Consider the following 21103-nt stretch of genomic DNA (forward strand, 5'->3'; position numbering starts at 1 on the left):
AATAAAGAAGGGGCGATGATTAGTCCATTTAGAGATACTGCTTTTTCTACTGTCAATATCATAGTATGTATCTATTAGCTCAGCACATACTTTGTTACAGGTAAACACGTCGGAATAACACTCAAACGTTATGAATGCGTATTATTTTTGCGTGGACTTGAACTCAGCACGCTCGGGTTTTGTTTTACTAGGGTGGAGAGCTGGAAAGTTCACACTGTTTGAATGCAGTTGTTGAACAAGCTCCTTTAAAACGTCCTGGCATGTAAGTTAATTATTTTGTTGTATATATTATATAGTTTCCCGCTATATATAGATATATATTATTATAAATGAACATGCATCATTGCTTTATTTTCCAGTGGGTGTTTTCAGGTATTTTACATACTGTGTTTGTGTGGTCTTACTGTGTTTTCGTAATAATAAATAGTGAGTACACATACATTCATACAATGAAAAGGGGGGTTTGATCTCATCAGTATAGTGTAATCTAACAAGTGGGACTTCAAACTACATGAGATGTGAAGCAGTACTTATTATAAGATGCTGTAATGTTGTATTTCCAGCTGCTACTGTAATGTGTTATAGGGCTGCTCAATTAATCGTATTTTAATCGCAATTACGATGTTGGCTTGCAACGATTATGAAAACAACACAATTGAAATAAAACGATTATTTATTTTTATTTTTTATTTATTTTGTATTGGTTTTTCAGTTGAATTATACTTAAAGTTCAGGGTAATCAACTGTTAAAAACATACTGTTCAAACGTTTTTTTTTCAATAAATGGATGTTTTCAAAGTAAATGGATAATCGTTTTTAATAATCGTGATATACATTTTTGACCCAAATAATCGAGATTATTATTTTTGCCATAATCGAGCAGCCCTAATGTGTTATCTGTGCAGGGAAGTTAGTTTCCTTCCTTACTAAATTATAATGCCAAATTATCAGTAGCTGTTATTCTAACTGTAGTGCGCTGGTGTGTTTTTCTCCTCAGAATATGCCTTCTTGGGTAACAAGTGCTTCAAGCAGATCCTGGATGAAGTCTGTGGGGCATCTGGTGGTCCTCTCCTCTCTCTGTTGCTTTATCTCTGGATACTCTGACAGAGATAGAGTACGTGACTTGATGTCCAAGTATCCTCTCATTGATGGGTAAATGCTGTGTAGTTTGTGAAAGTGAATTAATGGAATAGAAAAAAGCCTTTCAATGCCCTTCCTTTTTTCTGACACCATGTCTCTCCATCTATCAGTCATAATGACCTTGCTCTCCAGCTGAGGAAACTTCACAACAATCGTCTGAGCCAAATTGACCTTCATAATGTTAGCAATGTGGCCACCGACATCAACCGTCTCCAAGCAGGCCATGTACAGACGCAGGTATTTCAATTGAATCACTCCTGACATTGATCTGTTCTAAAGTATGGATTGCTCCATATAGTATATGTTGAATAAAAGCATCTACAAAGCTGTAAAATGATCAAACCTAGAGCAGCACCTCAGTGACGCTCTTGTGTCCCGTCCCCTTCCCTTTGTCAGATGTTTGCAGTCTATGTGATGTGTTGGGCCCAGGAGAAGGATGCCGTGCGGCTGGCTCTGGAACAAATAGATGTGGTCCGACGCATGTGCACTGAGTACCAGGACTTTGAGCTGGTCACATCTACCCAGGGTATAGTACACCTCAACAGGGCAATTTACAAACAGAACACTAGAGATGAAAACGTTTTTTATGTCATTTTTACAATCATGATTCAGTCTGTTTATTGTTTCAATGACTTTATACACAGACACATCATTCATTATTTCACTTATTAATCCATACTCTTAAGTTTATCTTACAGTTTTTCTCAATCGCTAAACCCACTATTTAGAATCAAAATTCCTTTCATCAAACCAACAGCACAGCCATCGAAACAGAAAACCATTTCTCTACAACAGTATACCATGTATCATTGATATCACACAAAATGCAGATGCTAAGCAGTGTTTTTCAAAACAGATCACACAATTCTCTAACTGAAGTTACGATGCTCTACACAAACATCAAAAATCTTTTGTGTAACTCATGTCTACAAAACAAAATAATCTTCTCACAGTGGATAACACTTACTCCTCATAAACTTACACCATAGCTACACTAATTGACACTTGATGTGCAACATATCACCCCATTGACAAAGGTAACTGAATGGAATGTACTGTATACCTTACAGTAATTATGTTACTGTTAGCTGATATCAATGACTTTCCTATCGTAATTGTAATTAGTGAGAATCCTATAAAAGACCTCCCTCACTTCAGTAAGATGTTTGTGTGAACAAAATGGCTGATCGAGTAGGTAGAGGAGCTCTGAGAGGAAGAAGGAACCCTGTTGTTCAGCGAGGAAGAGGGAACCCTGTTGTTCAGAGAGGAAGAGGGAACCCTGTTGTTCAGAGAGGAAGAGGGAACCCTGATGTTCACAGAGGAAGAGGGAACCCTGATGTTCACAGAGGAAGAGGGAACCCTGATGTTCAGAGAGGAAGAGGGAACCCTGATGTTCAGAGAGGAAGAGGGAACCCTGATGTTCACAGAGGAAGAGGGAACCCTGATGTTCACAGAGGAAGAGGGAACCCTGATGTTCAGAGAGGAAGAGGGAACCCTGATGTTCACAGAGGAAGAGGGAACCCTGATGTTCACAGAGGAAGAGGGAACCCTGATGTTCAGAGAGGAAGAGGGAACCCTGATGTTCACAGAGGAAGAGGGAACCCTGATGTTCAGAGAGGAAGAGGGAACCCTGATGTTCACAGAGGAAGAGGGAACCCTGATGTTCAGAGAGGAAGAGGGAACCCTGATGTTCACAGAGGAAGAGGGAACCCTGATGTTCAGAGAGGAAGAGGGAACCCTGATGTTCACAGAGGAAGAGGGAACCCTGATGTTCACAGAGGAAGAGGGAACCCTGATGTTCAGAGAGGAAGAGAGAACCCTGATGTTCACAGAGGAAGAGGGAACCCTGATGTTCAGAGAGGAAGAGGGAACCCTGATGTTCACAGAGGAAGAGGGAACCCTGATGTTCAGAGAGGAAGAGGGAACCCTGATGTTCACAGAGGAAGAGGGAACCCTGATGTTCACAGAGGAAGAGGGAACCCTGATGTTCAGAGAGGAAGAGAGAACCCTGATGTTCACAGAGGAAGAGGGAACCCTGATGTTCAGAGAGGAAGAGGGAACCCTGATGTTCACAGAGGAAGAGGGAACCCTGTTGTTCAGCGAGGAAGAGGGAACCCTGATGTTCACAGAGGAAGAGGGAGGGCTGTACGTATGCGTGGTGGAAGAGTTGAAAGGGGACCAATGCGAACAGTAGTTTCGGACAACACCCGTGCAACTATTGTGGACCACGTCATAAACCATGGCATGTCCCTCAGTGAGGCTGGCCAAAGGGTTCAGCCCAATATACGGAGATCAACAGTGGCATCCATTATTAGGATCTTCAGGCACGAAAATAGGTAAGCTACTGTAACCCTTTTTTACAGCACTTCATGCATTTCTATTTTTATGTAGGTTTCGATCACTGTTTTTATATTACAGTTCATAACATTCTCAAATATGTATTGATAGAACTGAAAGAGCACCCCGCTCTGGTGGCAGAGGAAAGGCCTTTACTCCAGAACAAGAGTCTGCCATTGTTGATATGGTTGTGGCCAACAATGAAATCCGCTTAAGGGAGATTCAGGCCAGAATAATTGCAGACCAGGATGTCTTCAGTCACATTCCATCTATCAGTGTTGCAACCATTGACCGGGTGTTAAAGAGGCACCACCTCAGAATGAAACAGATCTATAAGGTTCCTTTTGAACGCAACTCTGACCGTGTGAAGGAGTTAAGGCACCGGTATGTACAGGTAAGGACCTCAATCACAGTGATGGCTTGCCTATATCTTTAGTATGTCAGACTGCTTACAGTAATGTAAAACGGTCCTCTGTTTGTTTCATTTTCTTTAGCGAATGATGGAGCTGGAAGGCAATGCATTACCACATGTTTTTGTATATGTGTATGAAGCAGGCTTCAACCTCTCCAAAGTGAGGAGACGTGGGAGGAACCTTATTGGGCAAAGAGCAACAGTCTTTGTTCCAGGCCAAAGGGGAGGAAACATAACATTGTGTGCGGCTATCTCGACACAAGGCGTCCTTGCTCACATCCCTGTAATGGGAGCATATAACACGCAACGTGTCCTTGCCTTCCTGGATGTCCTGTATGACCGACTTGTGCCACCAGAAGAGAGGGATCGAGTGAGGTCGGTTCACGTGGTCATATGTAGAATTCCACCACTCTCGTGACGTGAGGGCATGGTTTGAGGCTCATCCACACATGGCCATGGAGTTCCTCCCTCCATACTCCCCATTTCTAAACCCCATTGAGGAGTTCTTCTCTGCCTGGAGATGGAAGGTTTATGACCATCATCCTCTTGACAGAATGCCCCTTTTGGACGCAATGAATGCTGGCTGTCGGGACATCTCTGCGGAATCCTGTCAAGGGTGGTGTCGACACGCAAGGAGATATTTCCCACGCTGCCGCCTTGCAAGGGAAGACATACGCTGTGACGTAGATGAGGCTATGTGGCCAGACAGAGGCCAACGAGCAGATCAGTAAAGCTATATCTCATTTTCTGCTTTACTGCTGATTTACATCATTTACCCGTGTTATTTTGTTTCCAGTGTATTGCTATTCATCTTTTGTTTCTGTTACGGTGCTCTTCTGAAAATGAGACAATTAAAACAATGACATAGTTACAGTAACATACTGTTTTTCCTATATGTAAGTTTGTTTCTCCCAACTTGTCAGTTTTCCGTTCAGTTTCCAATATCGATAGCTTGAGGTTTGTGTGTTGATGATTGTAGTCAGTATTTAGTGTGCCACTTAGTAATGACTGTTCAAATAGTCTTCTAATGAGCTGACCAATGTTTGTTTTTGGAGAAGGTATCTGGTTTTGGAAGGCGTATTTTTAGTTTTGAGTTCCTTAGAGCACTTTGCAAGAAATGTATATTGTTATGGTAGAATGTGTTATTATGGTGACCGGAGTTTCAGTTATGTAAACACATTTCAATCAGGAGAGACATGATGTATGGAATACATATTTATTATCGGTCACATTATATCAATGAAACATAATGATGACAGTTCATCACAAATGAATGAAATGTTGTTTTGGCGATTAGGCCCAGGTTTTTGTAGGATATCAATCGGGAAGGGAAGAACCGTTTCCGATGAACCCCCCTGGGTCTAGACACTGGTGGTGGTGATAAGTGGTTAGGTCCGGTTGGAAGGGAGAAGGTTAAGCTTGGTCCTGAGTTCAATCAATCGATCAATCAATGTTTAGTCATATAGCCCAATATCACGAATGTTACATTTGTCTCAGTGGTCTTCACAGTGTGTACAGAATATCAGTATGACAATACGACACCCTCTGTCCTAAGACCCTCACATCGTACAAGGAAAAACTTCCGAAGAAAACCCAGTTTAAAGGGAAAAATGGGAGAAACCTCAGGGAGAGCAACAGAGGAGGGATCCCTCTCCCGGGACGGACAGACGTGCAATAGATGCCGTGTGTAAATTGAAAAGATAATACATTTGCAACATAGGTAGTCCAAATGTTTGGAAATGCATGTGTGTGCATGCATGGAGTTGAAAGCAGGAGGCGAAGGGGTGGAGGAGGGTTGCGCGTTGACACCTGGAAGACAGCTGATAGAACAGGGGAGAGCATATATAGAGGGATTAACAGGTGCGATCATTAGGCTTGTAAATGGAGGGGCGTGATAGGTTAGCTGAGGAGTGGCGCTCCCTGTCATTTAGATGCAGGGAGCAAGTATTGCCATGACGAGCAATACGGAGTGTTAGGTCTTCCTGTCTGAACTTGCGCTAAGCTTCATTTGTCTCATTAGAGGACAATTTGTTCTGTTTCGATCGACTTATTCTTTTTTGTGACCAGTATTTTCAGTTTTGGTCATGTAAGTGCATTTTGCAAAAGATATTCAGAGTTATGGCGAGTGTGTTTCTGTTTAGATGGCTATGTTCTTGTTTTGAAGAAATGAATTTTGATTCTAAATAGTGGGTTTAGCAATTGAGAAAAACATATGAGGTCATCATGAGGTTGTTAACATCGCAGTTTATCAGTGGATATTTGCTGGAACTACTTGTACACAGCGTGTTTCCTGACGGACACACACAGCGTGACTCCGGTCAGGTAGAGACCTGTCTCAAGTCAGCACCGCTGCAGACTCGCTGTTTGAGGGATTGATAGCCCACTCCCCCTCCACACCGCTCCACACTCGTTGCTTTGGAACAGCCCTCAATATGGCGGACCCTCCGCGTGAACGCGCAAACGGAGGGGTAGGGTGTAGGGGTAGGGTGTAGGGGGCGGTTTGGGAATGGGCCCGCGGCTCCTTCGTGCAGAGAGTCTGCAGCGGTGTGTGTGTGTGTGTGTGTGTGTGTGTGTGTGTGTGTGTGTGTGTGTGTGTGTGTGTGTGTGTGTGTGTGTGTGTGTGTGTGTGTGTGTGTGTGTGTGTGTGTGTGTGTGTGTGTGTGTGTGTGTGTGTGTGTGTGTGCAGAGAGTCTGCAGCGGTACCGCCAAACCCCCGACCCATCTTGTAACACGGAGCCCGTTTCCTACACCATCAGGGCCGATTCTAACAAATTTGCTGCCCTAGGCGATATTTTTTCCTGGCGCCCTCCCAGAGCTGCCAGCGCAGCGCCCCCCCAGATATGGCGCCTATGCCAAAAACCGGCCCCGACTTAACCCAACAACTTATTTAATTTGTTATCACAATTACTAATGTCATGTTTTTTTTTATTCTTGAAGAGAATGGCATTCTTCCAGGATTAACAAAAATAAGAATAACATTGACAAAAATCTTTGAAGTAAATGGCTGTTGTTAAAAGCTTCCCACATTTACTTCAATCGTACAGTAGAAAAGTTAAAAGTATCCAAGGAATACACAATAGAATATATAAAGAATAAATGAAAAATCTCTACAAAAGACCAATACACTACAAAAACAGAAACTTATTGACATAGGTAATATACATCAAAAAGGCTTCAAATGTATTCAGTATTGTATGAACATGTTTTAATTGGGGTGTGGACGTCACATCCTCTAGGGGGGTCTGGGGCAGGGTTTCCGTTAGCCGGTAATTACCGGTTTTTAGCTGGTAAAATTTATAAAAAAACCGGTAAATTCAAAACCTGACGGTCAAAATGTCTGGTAATAATTAGGGAGGCTCCGATCGATCGGCCGCCGGTCATTATCGGCCGATATTCACTCTTAATAGTTTGATCGGTGCTCTCTATAAAGGCCGATCAGGAGAGCTGGATCTGATCGATATGGACATAAACGCGAGTGAAGTGTAACCGGAGCGAGAGAGAGATCAGATCAGCTGCTGAGTCTGACCGAGACACGCAGCTCTGCATAATCACCTGAAGCCCCGCCCTCTGTTTAGCGGGCTGCAGGAGCTGCAGGAGAAACTGACGTGCTGTCAGGAGAGAGAGAGAGGGGAAAAGAGAGGATCCGATTCTCCCGTGTTATTATTCAAAGTTGATGTAAACTTCTGAATAATGTACATTATCTACTACAAGTAGTTTGTTTGAATGTAATAATTATGTTGTTTGTTGTTTGTGGAATCATTTATTGAAAAATGAATCAGAATTTTTCGATCTGTTACGATTATAAACTGAAGCAATATAAAAATGAGCCCCGTGAACTGAGTTTTAAACTGAAGCATATCTGCTCATAGTCCGGTAATTACATGCTAACGGAAACTCTGCTACACAACTATTATTATTATTATTGAAATATGACCGGTAAGTTTCAAATTAGTCCGGTAAAATGAATTCTGCCCGGACATTTGACCGGCGAGAAAAAATCCTAGCGGAAACCCTGGTCTGGGGGTATACCACCCCGGGAAGAAATGTTTGAAAATGTAAAGTCAAATGCTTCAATCTGGTGCACTTTAAGCACACATTACTAGAGATAGATCTAGGGCAGGGGTGCCCAACCAGTCGACAGGGGAGATTCCCAGTCGATCGCGAGATGTGTCTAAAAATAGAACAACAATATTCTGTTTTATCGTTAATGTCCTATAACATAATCTTCCTGTGCCAGAATAATGCACTTGAACGCATCAAAGCTTTGTGATTGGCCGGCGTGACCCCATGTCTCGGGGCGTGGCTGGTGGGCAGTGGGCACTATTTCGCTGACTTTGTCTGTGTCACCAGGAGTGACAGTCCGCACACACACACAAGACGCAATTATGGCAGAAGCAAAAGAGCCCAAAATATATAATTTTCACTCCGAGTGGGAGGATGATTATTTTTGTATCTATTCCAATTCAAAGTCCATCTCTCTCATCTGCAATGCGAGCGTGGCTTTATCGAAGAAGGGTAATTTAGGAGCGGCATTTCAAAACAGTGCACAAACGCTACGAGACGGAATTCCCTCCTAATTCTGCCCTACGGTCCCAAAAGGGGAGGGGCCTGAAAGGACAGCTAAATGCACAGCAGTCCATTTTCACCAGGCCCAACAACAAGAGCAAGGCTGCTCCAGAGCATCTTATCGTGTCAGTCACGTTCTTGAGAAACACATGAAGTCTTTCAAAGATGGCGAAGTTGTGAAAGAAGCATTCCTGGAGGCTGCCGACACGCTTTTGGGGACAGTAAACAACAACAATAACAGTAGCATTTCAACAGGTTTTTGATATAATAAAAACTCAAGGTAGATACCGTTATTAATCAGCTGTGAGTTTTAGTTTGTTTGAACTTAGTCATTATAATTATTGTACAAAATGGTATAAGAATGCAAACTTAAATTGATTATAGTCTATTATCAATTCAGGTTAAGAAACTGTTGCTTGCATCCTATTTTAAAGGCATTTATTTTTATACTCTACTAAAATGCAACAAAAAAAGGGTTTGATTCTATTAATTTGGTCTTTTTTATTGCACGTTGGCAGCAGATTCCTGTGTAGCTTCAGATCTGAGTTGTCTTATTAGTAAACCTAATTTATACTTTTGTAGCAACACTATTTTTATATAATGGCAAAGAAAGGGTTCAGCGTCTTTTCTTTTTTTCCTGTGTCATATGTGGCAGCACTGTTCAATGTTTCTTGAAAACATTACCCACTGTAGTTTGTGACGTGTGAATAAACTCCAACTCTGTATCAACAACACTGTTGTGTAACTTCAGTTACAAAGGTCAGTTTCATACAAGTAGAAGTGTGTATTTACCTGGTAGTAGGCTGTCAGTAATGGCTACGCCTCTCTATTTGGACTGGTAGATCTCGGCAGACTGGCAACTTTAAAAGTAGCTCTCGGTTCAAAAAAGGTTGGGCACCCCTGATCTAGGGGGTACAACTCTAAAACACCCATATAACAAAGATCGGTTTACATTTTAATAACCAAATATGTGAACATAACCAATAACCTACGACAGCCAATAACAACTAAATGTAACTTATTTTATTTTTGTTGTTCATTCATATCTTATTTTACCTAGTTAACATGTATTTATGCATATCTTTTCATCTCTCAAGTTTTAAACGATATTGTTGGTTTACTGTCCTATAGTATACATTGAAATGATTTCAAACCTGTTTATCCAAATAATTCTAAAGCAGTGCCTTGGAAATATCTGTTTACATAAATTGCTTTATCTCTCTTGCTCGCTCCCACGCCCAATTTGGCTGTGAGCCTGATAAGCCAACACCCCCCACTTTCATCACTTACAGCGGCCATCATACTGGGCAAATGAAAAGTGTAACCAGGGTGAAAAGGGTGTTACCTTTACTTAATTATGAATGTTGTTACATCAAGGCTGAAAATTAGGATGCGCGCAAACAACTTAACCCCTGGATGTATGTGTGTTTGTACATCAAGAATTATGTGTGTTTGTACATCAAGAATTATGTGTGTTTGTCCATCAAGAAGAAAAATAACGGGAAAAAGGGCATTTATAATTATTATGAGATTAGAATCATACCTCCTTACTAACAAGTAATTAAAACAAATAAACAATTAGGTTTGTTGTATGTTTCATTCATGTGTGTTTCTGTCACTGCAGAGATTAAGCATTCTGAAATGAATCGTAAAATAGCCTGTCTGATCAGTCTTGAGGGGGGTCACTCCATCGACAGCAGCCTGCCAGCCCTGCGGATGTTTTACCAACTTGGGGTCCGCTCCATGGCGCTCACACACACCTGCAATACACCATGGTAATCAAGAGATTTATTCGTAATGCTTTATTTTACATTTAGTCTTATGTTGCAGAATTCAATGATGGCCACATGATTTAACAAACTATCTATACTATAAATACAGCAAAACAGGATCATTGACTTGATAAGATATTCAGATTTTCAATTAAAGATACTTAAGGTATAAAACACAATGTTTTCTAAGTCATTTTGTAATTTGGCTCACACCCAGAACTATTCCTTACAGAAGCTTGTGTTGTTTCATGTAAGATTACATATTTATTTACAGGGTTGACTGAATGGAAAGGTCAATTACATTTCCCTCCATTCAAATTAATGTGTACTCTCTTTGAAACTTGACATTGTGTTCGTGCCCAAAGATTGTCCTCAATGAAGCAGGACTTGGATATATTTTAAATTTTATGGAAGTGAGATAAACGCAACCCGTACAACTTCATGTTTTGTGGTTTTGACAATACTCTGTTTCGATGCAGGGCTGAATCCTCTTCAAAACTGTACAATGTCTATCAAAGACAGAACAACAGCCTGACGCACTTTGGAAAGGTAAGCTTAATCTTTACTTACAGTAGATCAACAACTTGGTTTGCTTATTATATTCAACAAAGCATGTTTGCTGATTTTGGGCCAGCTTTTTTGGATGTTATTAGAGCACACCATCTGCTCTATATTTAAGATGAAGATAGAAATGACAATGATTGCTTACACAATTATTTCTTTAAGTTTGTATTCATAGTGTTGTCATTGACTGTATAGATACTGACTACTAGGGTCTTTAAAGTAACCAGTCACAACATTTTAAAGTTGTATTATATAATAGAGACACAGTAGAGTAAACTGTGTAACATACATTGGCCTCCATACATGTCATCAGAGTGATAAAGCTCTCTCAAAATCCAAATGCAGAGGATATGATAGCATTTTCCAGCCGCGAGACACTGAAACAGTATTGAATTGTTCCAAAGAAAGTGGACCTTGTTACGCATTTAATTAATGCGGTGCATACTAAACACTCTAGACAAGAGGCTGTTTACAGAGAAAGTGCTGTAACCCAAATTTGACATGCAAGCCCTTTAAACATGTGTTATTTATTTATAGTTATGCTGTTGTAAAATGTAAACAACTTGAAATCCCATTTTAAGCGTGCTTTTCCTATTCAGTTGAACCTCTACAGTCTTAGGACTTCCCCAAGTTGTTTGCGTGAGTGTGTTAATGTGTATGTAACCATCTCCTGATGTTGGCCTAATTGCCTTACTTCCTTCCCATTTTTGATCAAGTGGCTCTTGGTTGTGTTTTTCCGAGGCCGTGGTGGAGGAGATGAACAGACTGGGAATGATTGTGGATCTTTCCCACACTTCTTGGGAAACGGCCTGGGCGGCGCTGAAGCATTCTAGGGCACCAGTTATTTTTAGCCATTCATCTTCCTTCTCCATCTGCAACCATGCACGTAACGTACCTGACTGGCTGCTGCAAGAGCTGGTGAGAAAACCAATTCACTGAATGATTAATCGCTTGCTTAGTTGCTTGATTAAAACGTATGAAGTCACTGATTCCTTGATTGTAATTATGATTTGTATTTAAACCGCTGACAAAGAACATTCAATCTGTTTTCATTAGTGTTTTGTGTATCAAGGGGAAAAAATGCAGAAAGGATTTCCACTTTTAAACAATTATTACATTTCAGCCTACTAACAGTCACTATAATTTATTCTGAATGTGCAGGGTAACAAAAGTCATGTCATGTCAATCTTTCATCATTTCCTTACCCGTGTTGGCTTCCCAATAATTTCGTCTTAGGTGTCACCACACACTGAGCAAACATGAAATGCCTGTCTGGTTATGACGCACAAAGGAACTTTAGGATCTACAGTAGATCAACTTTCACTCTGTTTATTTTAGACTGTTGTAATGGGCAGTTAGTTGACTGTGTGGAGCAGTTTCCGATACAAAACTATTTTTGCAGTCGGAAAAGGTGTGAGGCCCTATCTTGGTTGTTGTAGAGTTTCTATGCTGACGTGAGTCTATGCCCTTATTCAGTGTCAGCTGTATGCACCAATGCATTTCTAAATTCTTCATTCACTGCTACATTTGTTTATATGAACTGTACTTTGCTTTCAACTAAAGATTCATCTCTGTCATCTCTAGCTCTTTTTCTCCTTTGTACAACATTATGAGTTGGTCCTATCCCATGCTTCATTAATCTTCTCAGTTTGTAATGAACACAACTCGAAGAATTAATGTTAAAATAGTTAATAACATCTCCTTGTGACTCAGTCAGTAAAAATGTATATGTTCTTTGGAAAAGCAGTAGTATAATTACTGAAGTATTTGTTATGTATGGAAATAGCCACTTCAGAACAGCACATCATTCTTTTTACATTACATTACATTACATTTAGCTGACGCTTTTATCCAAAGCGACGTACAATACGTGCATTCGACCAGGAAGACACAACCTTGAAGAAAACATATAAGTACATCAGGTTTCATAGAGCCAAACATTTCAAGTGCTACTCAACTGGCTATAGATAAGCCAGTCCTTTATTAGTATATAAGTGCTTTGTTGGTAATTCTTTGTTAGTCATTCTATCGCTCGAAGTGGAGTCGAAAGAGATGAGTTTTCAGTCTCCCCCGGAAGATGTGTAAGCTATCTGCTGTCCTGATGTCAATGGGGAGCTCATTCCACCATTTTGGAGCCAGGATAGCAAACCCAGTGTTTTTGCTGATGGGAACTTGGGTCCCCCTCGAAGTGCGGGTGCAGCGAGTCGTTTGGCTGATGCAGAGCGTAGTGCACGCGCTGGGGTGTACGGTTTAACCATGTCCTGGATGTAGGAAGGGCCAGATCCATTCGCAGCATGGTACACAAGTACCATTGTCTTGAAGTGGATTCTAGCAGTTACCGGAAGCCAGTGAAGGGAGCGGCGTGGTGTGGGAGAATTTAGGAAGGTTGAAGACCAGACGAGCCGCTGCATTCTGGATGAGCTGCAGAGGTCGGATAGCACATGCAGGTAGACCAGCCAGGAGGGAGTTGCAGTAGTCTAGGCGTGAGATGACGAGAGCCTGGACCAGAACCTGCGTCGCTTTCTGGGTCAGCTGGGGACGTATCCTCCTGATGTTGTAAAGCGTGTATCTGCAGCAGCGGGTTGTAGCAGCGATGTTTGCAGTGAAGGACAGGTTGTTATCTAGGATCACACCCAGATTCCTTGCAGTCTGAGTCGGGGAAACAACAGAGCTGCCGATGTTGATTGTCAGGTCAAGAGTGGGACAATCTTTTCCCGGAAGGAAAAGCAGTTCAGTCTTGTCAAGGTTGAGCTTGAGGTGGTGAGCAGACATCCACTGAGAGATGTCAGCTAGACAAGCAGAGATGTGTTCGACGACCTGGGTCTCTGAGCAGGGAAAGGACAGAATTAATTGGGTGTCGTCAGCGTAGCAGTGGTATGAAAAACCATGCGGGTTAATGACTGATCCGAGCGAGTTTGTGTACAAGGAGAAGAGGAGGGGACCAAGAACAGAGCCCTGAGGGACCCCTGTAGTTAATTGACAAGGGTCGGACTCGGACCCTCTCCAAGTTACCCTGTAGGTATGGTCTTTGAGGTATGAGGTGATGAGGGAAAGTGCAGAGCCTGAAACTCCAAGTTTTTGGAGAGTGCGAAGGAGGATCTGATGATTCACCGTGTCGAATGCAGCAGACAGGTCCAAAAGGATGATTCTTAATGTTGATTTCACGATGTAATTAGACACATTCACATTTAAGTTCTGGGTTGTTTGATATATAAACATATTGTTCCAATAGACTGAATATCGTGAAGTAACTGAGACACATTGTTCTAATTCAACCTCAACCCAACTCATGCTTTCTTAGTTCCTTCATGAGTGGGCATGTTTCTCATTATGCCACGCATTGTGTGTTCGCTGCAGGCTAGTTCACTGCAGGTTTGGAGGTTGCATACGCAGAAACCTGAATGCTTACCACTAATAACTACAATTATTAATGAATGTTAATGATACAGAAACAACAGCTACACCACCCGAAAGAAGGCTGTTTGTGCATGTAATGTAACCCAGCTCCATCTTAACATGTACAACTTCATAATGAAAAAGTCATCGGATGAAAGCCTTTTAAACGTTATTGCTCTAAATGCCCTGGGTCTTTCATCTTATCTGAACTTGTGCAGTAAAAATGCCTCTTGATTACCCTTGTTTAAACTTCAGAGCACTGACAAAATAAGGGCCACTTGTGTGTGGAAATTGCACATTTTAGCGGATGCTTCACTGTGTGTGTGTGTGTGTGTGTGTGTGTGTGTGTGTGTGTGTGTGTGTGTGTGTGTGTGTGTGTGTGTGTGTGTGTGTGTGTGTGTGTGTGTGTGTGTGTGTGTGTGTGTGTGTGTGTGTGTGTGTGTGTGTGTGTGTGTGTGTGTGTGTGTGTGTGTGTTAGGGCTGTGCAATTAATCGTATTTTAATCGCAATTACGATTTTGGCCTGCCACAATTCCGAAAACAACATAATCGAAAAAAACAATTATTTAGCTTTGCTAGGTTATGACATATTTGATCCAATTGATTTGTATTTATCATATCGAGGGGTGAGAACCAGAGGGGCGTATGTGACATTTTGGTCAAAAATGAGTTATATTTCAAATGAAAGCTCTCGGTGAGCTCTTTCTACTGCCAAAAGGGTGCATGTGAATTCAAAAACAATCCAGAGTTATTCATCAAAAACCAAAAGACCTAACACAGAACACACTGAACTATTTGGGGCCAAAGGGACGTAAGTGCACTTACGTCCCTTTGGCCCTGAGAAATGTATTATGGGTAAAGCCTTTGGATAGCACTTGAGTCAAAATGGCTGATACCATATGTAAGCAAGCTAGGTCAACCATGAGAAGAAAGCTTTTCACTGCTGAAGAAGTGTTACTAAGCTTATTTGAAGATGCAGAAGAGCTTGATGAAGAGAATGAAATAATCCAGGATTCAAAGTCAATGCTGAGTGACAAAGGAAACTTAGTTTCTACAGATCCATCTTCAACAGAGAATTCAACTCATCAGAGATCAGCACATGCATGTTCCAGTATCTGTCAACTCTTTCAGGAACTGAGCATGTGGTGCTGTACTCTGACACATGTGGTGGGCAGAACAGGAATGCTGGTTTTAGTGCCATGTGTCTCCATGCAGTCAACACCTTGCCAATCTCCATTCATGGAGTCTGGACACAGCAAGATGGAATGTGACAGTGTTCATGCAGCCATTGAGACCGACAGAAAAAAAGGGCCTGTGTACAATTCGGAGGGGTACTACACTGTTGTGAGGATGGCAAGGAGGAACATGCCATAGAAGGTGATTGAGCTTGGGCACAGTGACTTTCTGGATTTCAGGTCCTTCTCACAACACGCTGCTCGATTATGGCAAAAATCATAATCATGATTATATTAAATACGATTATTCATTGACTTTGTGAACATCTATTTATTGAACTTAAAAAAAAATAATAATAATTTGAACAGTATCTTTTAAACAGTTGATTACCCTGAACTTTAAGTATAACTCAACTGCAAAGTATTCAGCTGAAGCCACATATTTTTTTAATTCCCCACGGCATTTTTCATATAGGGCAGGCAGTGCAGATCTGGTGAAATGATGCCGAGATGGCATCGCGTAACGCTTGTCCATAGTGTTAGCCAGTTGCTTAAACCCCTGGTTGCTAACCGTGCTAACTGGGCACATGTCTTTAGCTATGTAGAATGTGATGGCATCTGTTATATCTTTGTGTCCTTGCGAGCTGCTTGAGTAGGCCGTGGCACTGTAAAGCGCGTCCTTAATTGATGACTGTGATACGGTGGATGAAGTCGAGGGGGCACGCTCGTGAACTGTCAACAGGGGGGCGGGGGGGGCCTCGCTGCGGGGAGACTGTGGACCTCGTTGCAATCCAAAATCGAGATTAAAATACGATTAATTGCACACGCACAGCCCTACAACACACGGTCCGAAACAGAACCAAAGACACGGAGGGACAAACAGTTAGTTGGCAGAAAATGAAATGGCTGCGCTACACAAAAGAGGATCCGAAAAGGACTCAGTTCAAATATGAGCTGTCCGACCAAGCTGCAAGTTGGAAAGCAGGAGACCAGAGGTGCTCATGCAATTGAACCAAAGAAGATGCACACAGGTCCACCTGGGATCACTGCTGTGAAAAAGAAATATGTACTCACAGGGGCGCCGCCAGGGATTTTGGGCCCCATGAAAATATATCACATTGGGCCCCACCACCAGGCCCAGGCCACGCCAACCAAGCACAATTGCTGTAACCACACCTCCAGAACCCAACCCACTCATTTATGCTTTAAATAACTCTACCTGTACAGGCTTGCATCTATATTGTAGTCCAATACTAACTGCACAATATTTACTGACACTGTGAAAATATAACACTGAGTGTGCAGACATGCAACATTCTGCTGCAGTATAATTCACTAACATTCCTGACAATAGATCTCAATAGTCAGCTTTTATGGTGTACATGCCTTTTTTATGACATTTTTGAATGTAACACTCATTAATCTAAATAAATATAACTTAAATATACATGACCTCTTAAATTAAAATAAAGTGAACATTAACACCAATATTATAATTTAAAAAAATGCTATAACAAAAAAAATAACATAAGCAGGTATTAAACAAAATAAGCGGGTATTAAAGTGTAAACGGACAACAAAACGGAAATGGAAGTGGAAAGGCCTGATGGTGGTGCTAAATCAGATCCTATTACCTGTTCTCAGTCTTTTTCTCATCATGCATCTGGTGTGTAGTGATCCAATATCGTTACCATAGCCTTGCCCTGCAGTTGTTACGAGCCCTGGCTCAGCCTTACTCACCATGAGCCCAGCGCCTAGCCTTCTTACAGGCAAAGTCACTGATCAAGTCCTTGAAGTCCAGCTTTCTAGCCAACTGACTTTCAATGGACAGCATGGGAAGACTGCAAAGCCTTATGGGGGGTCAGGGCTGCGGAGCCTAAAGATGGATCTGTTGGTCCTGGCACCAGGGGGAGGGACAACTGGTTTAGTATGAATAGCTGCTAAAAATGTACCTGCATTTATTAAATGTCAGCTAAAAGAGGAGTGAAATGAAAAACCTCTGAATTGCCTGTGAAGATATTAACAGAAGTTAATGTCAGCAAAACATTACAATTATTATTTACAATGGATTAAGCTTAGCTAACAGACTAATTTCCACCACTCATGGACCACACCCACCTTTTCTTTTGAAAAACTGGGTGACATACTGTCGCCCTTTAGTCCCTCTCTCTTGTCTTTCTCTCCTTTCTTTTCATTCTTGAAAGCCTGAATGTGTTAGTCGTTGAGACATGGCACACACGTAAGTACTAGCATCCCTCCTCACATGCTCTCGCCGGTGCCTCACAGCGTTTGGAGGCAGGACCAAACCATTACATGTAAATAGATGGGGGTGTTCGATGCTTTGGATAATTAACTTTTGGAAGAAAACAAGTTAAATGAATCGTAAGTTTAGTGAGTACATCATCAATATGACGTTATATTAATGTTAATTATTGATGATTGATGAAAGGTTACTTAAACATTTTGTCTTAATATTCTAAAAATATTTGGGGCCCCTGTCAGTCACGGGCCCTTAGAATCGTCCTAACTTTTCACATCCTTAAGTTACTGCTACTCACACAAATGGTGTGTGTGTGTGTGTGTGTGTGTGTGTGTGTGTGTGTGTGTGTGTGTGTGTGTGTGTGTGTGTGTGTGTGTGTGTGTGTGTGTGTGTGTGTGTGTGTGTGTGTGTGTGTGTGTGTGTGTGTGTGTGTGTGTGTGTGTGTGTGTGTGTGTGTGTGTGTGTGTGTGTGTGTGTGTGTGTGTGTGTGTGTGTGTGTGTGTGTGTTTATTCACTGGAGCTTTGTGTGTTTCAGAAAAGGAAGCAGGGGCTGATCATGGTGAACCTCCACAGCAAATTCATATCCTGCAGGGATGAAGCAAACATCTCTCATGTGGCTGGTGAGGCATCCATGTTGATTTTTATATTTGCTACACATTAAATCTGCTTATGTGTTGGTTGATTTAATATTCCACTTGGGTTTCACAGACCATTTTGACCACATAAAGAAGGTGATTGGAGCTGAGTCAATAGGAGTTGGAGGGGACTATGAAGGGGCTGTGAGGTAAGATATGTTCACCTGTAAACACAACTTATAGAAAGCTAGGAGCTGAAAGTTAAATATCTTCTATCAAATAACTAGAATGAGTGGGGATCTTCAGAGACGTACACGCAGAGAAACCAAAATAAGACACAGCTAATGCTGATGCTAATGCCAGTAGAGTGCACACTTGTCTACAGATCAATATTGTGCTTTTGTTGCCTGTAATGATATCAGCACTTTGTCTGTCTCCGCTGTCAACAGGCTGAAATCAATAACGTTGCACTTCTAACAGGCATAGAGATGGAGATGCTGCAGTATGTAATTTGTTTTGAGACATTCCTGTTTGGAGTAGATTGTATCTGAATGCAGGGAAAAGCAGATTCAATGCACCGTTCTGCAACAAACCTACTTTCCCCCTGCAGGCAGATACAATCTAGTCCAAACAGGAATGTCTCAAAACAAATGATATTGAAGGAATACATTAACAAGTGTTTATTTAATTACTCGTGTGATTATTATCTCCTCGTAGTGGTATATAATGTTATAAGCCAAAAGTGTCAGAATAAGTGGTTTCTTGGCAAAATAAGTATCCATGAAATCCATGAAAATGTGTTTTTCATCAACAGCTTTCCTCGAGGGTTAGAGGATGTGTCAAAGTATCCCGCCCTGATCCTGGAACTCCTTCAGAGGAACTGGACGGAGAGGGAGTTAGCTGATGTCCTTCGAAGGAACTTCCTGCGAGTGTTCGAGGCGGTCGAGAGGGTGAGCTATAGGAATAAGGGATTGTGCTTCTGAAAACAGTCTTCCCTTACAAATGAAGGGTACATGTGCTCTCCATAATTGAGCCACACGAGTGTTTTGCTACAGTATTATGGAGGCGTGTGGTGCAGTGGGTTGAGCGTTGGTGTTCGGATCAGAGGTTCAAACCCCACTGCAGTCAGCATGTCGTTGTGTCCCTGGGACACTTCACCCCAAATTGCTCTTGGGGGTTGCCCTCAGTATTGAGTATGTAAGTCGCTTTGGATAAAAGCATCTAACAAGTGACATGTAATGTAATGTATGCTTGGTAGAACATATGAAGAGTATGTGTTTTTTAATTGGTCTCTAAACAAAATGTCACTATATGTATTGTATTTTTCCTAAAATAAAGGGGCCATTTTTATGTCGTAGCTACCTTACTTCATGACATAGTATTCAAGTATTTACTTGTGTTTGAAATAACAATTTTAAATATAGCAATAGATTGATTGACCATAAAATATTGACTTATAGGCATCATTTATTATCCATGAAATGCTTTCTTTGCACTGCAAGTTTGAAATGATATATAAAACTAACAACACTTCAAAGATGAGTTCTAAAATGTACATGTTTTCTATCCTCCCTCTCTTGTGTCACTGCTTTTCCCACAGGTCCGTGATCAGTTGAAGAGCACCGGGCCCAGTGAGGTCCAGATCTCTGTGGAGGAGGTGCAGAACCCGTGCAGGCTAGTCCTCAGACCTCCGGACACGACAGGCCACTCTGACCGGAGCGGATCCTCCAGAGCCCGACGGGAACCAAAAGGTCTGCTGATGCTCTCCATCGGTCTGCTGCTCTCCAGCCTTCACACGATTCAATGAGTGCTTCGAAAGTTCAGCTGCAGCTTGATTTTTAAAGTGGATTATTTTTTAAATAATACATTAAAAATAAAGATACATTTGACGTGTAACCCCATTTGGGTTAAAATGTTAAAAACCACCTCTGTATAAAGTATATATATATATATATATATCTATACATTAATCATCATTCCTCTGAAAGGAACTCAGTTCGTTTTGGAGTTTATTTATTTCATATTTAATTTGTTGTATCTTGGCTGACACCATCTCTATGAGATATAATAAGTTAAAGGTGAATAATGACGCCGATCAATACAACTGCACAAATGCTACATTGGTGAGTTGTTTGCAATCTTTGTTTTGAATGTTCAACTATTTATTGCTATAAAATTAAGTGTTTAAAAAAAACAGTACAGGGGCGAGCAGTTTATAAATGCAAATGTTCTTATAGCATGATAAGATGTTTTGGAGATGTACAGGTTCTGTATTTTAAAGTGAGCTACACTACCCTATAGCCAATCAGAAAAAACTGTCATACATAGAAATGTATTTTCTACACCATGTCCATGAAGTTTTTGTTCACATAATCAATTTAATGTAATAGCTTTGCCAAAAATAAATACTCATAGCTTATCTAAAATACTGCCAATATAATTAAAAAAGCATTATGTGCCAACATTTGAATTGGAAAAAAAACACATTTGTATTGCTTGTCACATCCTGGCCCTGGCTGATCGCCTCACTCCCTCACCTGGTGTGTTTTCCTTCCCTGTTAATCACCTGCCTGGCCTCAAGGAGCCTCAGCTGTTCCTATTCATTACTCCTCTCCTGTGGATGTAGTCTGTGCTGTTGCCTTGGTCAGTGCCGGTTCGTCTCGTCTGTCTAGCAGGAAGTGCTCCAAGATACTCTCCTAAAGTAAGCTATAGTTTTAGCTGTTTAGCGTTTGTACCAACTGGTTGTTTTTCGTTGCTTCCAGTCTGTACATTTTTTTAATCTTTGCCTGTATTATTTTGCCTTTTGGATTAAACGCTTGACTAAAACCTGTTTTGCCCGGTTGTGCTCTTGAGTCCTATTTTTGCTCGTGCCCGTATTTGTGTTTGAGATTGCTGGCAAGGGACAAT

The 21103-nt window shown here is 41.4% G+C and overlaps 1 protein-coding gene and 1 long non-coding RNA gene across 2 annotated transcripts; both read left to right on the forward strand.

Annotated features, from left to right (window-relative positions):
• The first annotated feature begins 171 nt into the window (after positions 1–171).
• On the forward strand, positions 172–21026 carry dpep2 (dipeptidase 2). Its single transcript, XM_034077064.2, has 11 exons — positions 172–262; positions 998–1152; positions 1251–1377; positions 1537–1666; positions 10080–10230; positions 10707–10776; positions 11533–11709; positions 18157–18241; positions 18330–18405; positions 19011–19146; positions 19797–21026. Exons 2-11 carry the CDS (start codon positions 1001–1003, stop codon positions 20001–20003), a joined length of 1311 nt encoding a protein of 436 aa, XP_033932955.1. The 5' UTR covers positions 172–262; positions 998–1000; the 3' UTR covers positions 20004–21026.
• Positions 3091–5380, forward strand: LOC117440837 (uncharacterized). Its single transcript, XR_011645283.1, has 3 exons — positions 3091–3476; positions 3589–3871; positions 3972–5380. It is a non-coding gene; the product is annotated as an uncharacterized lncRNA (long non-coding RNA).
• Positions 21027–21103: the final 77 nt, after the last annotated feature.

The sequence above is a fragment of the Pseudochaenichthys georgianus genome, chromosome 3, assembly GCF_902827115.2.
Source record: "Pseudochaenichthys georgianus chromosome 3, fPseGeo1.2, whole genome shotgun sequence".
Lineage (NCBI taxonomy): Eukaryota > Metazoa > Chordata > Actinopteri > Perciformes > Channichthyidae > Pseudochaenichthys > Pseudochaenichthys georgianus.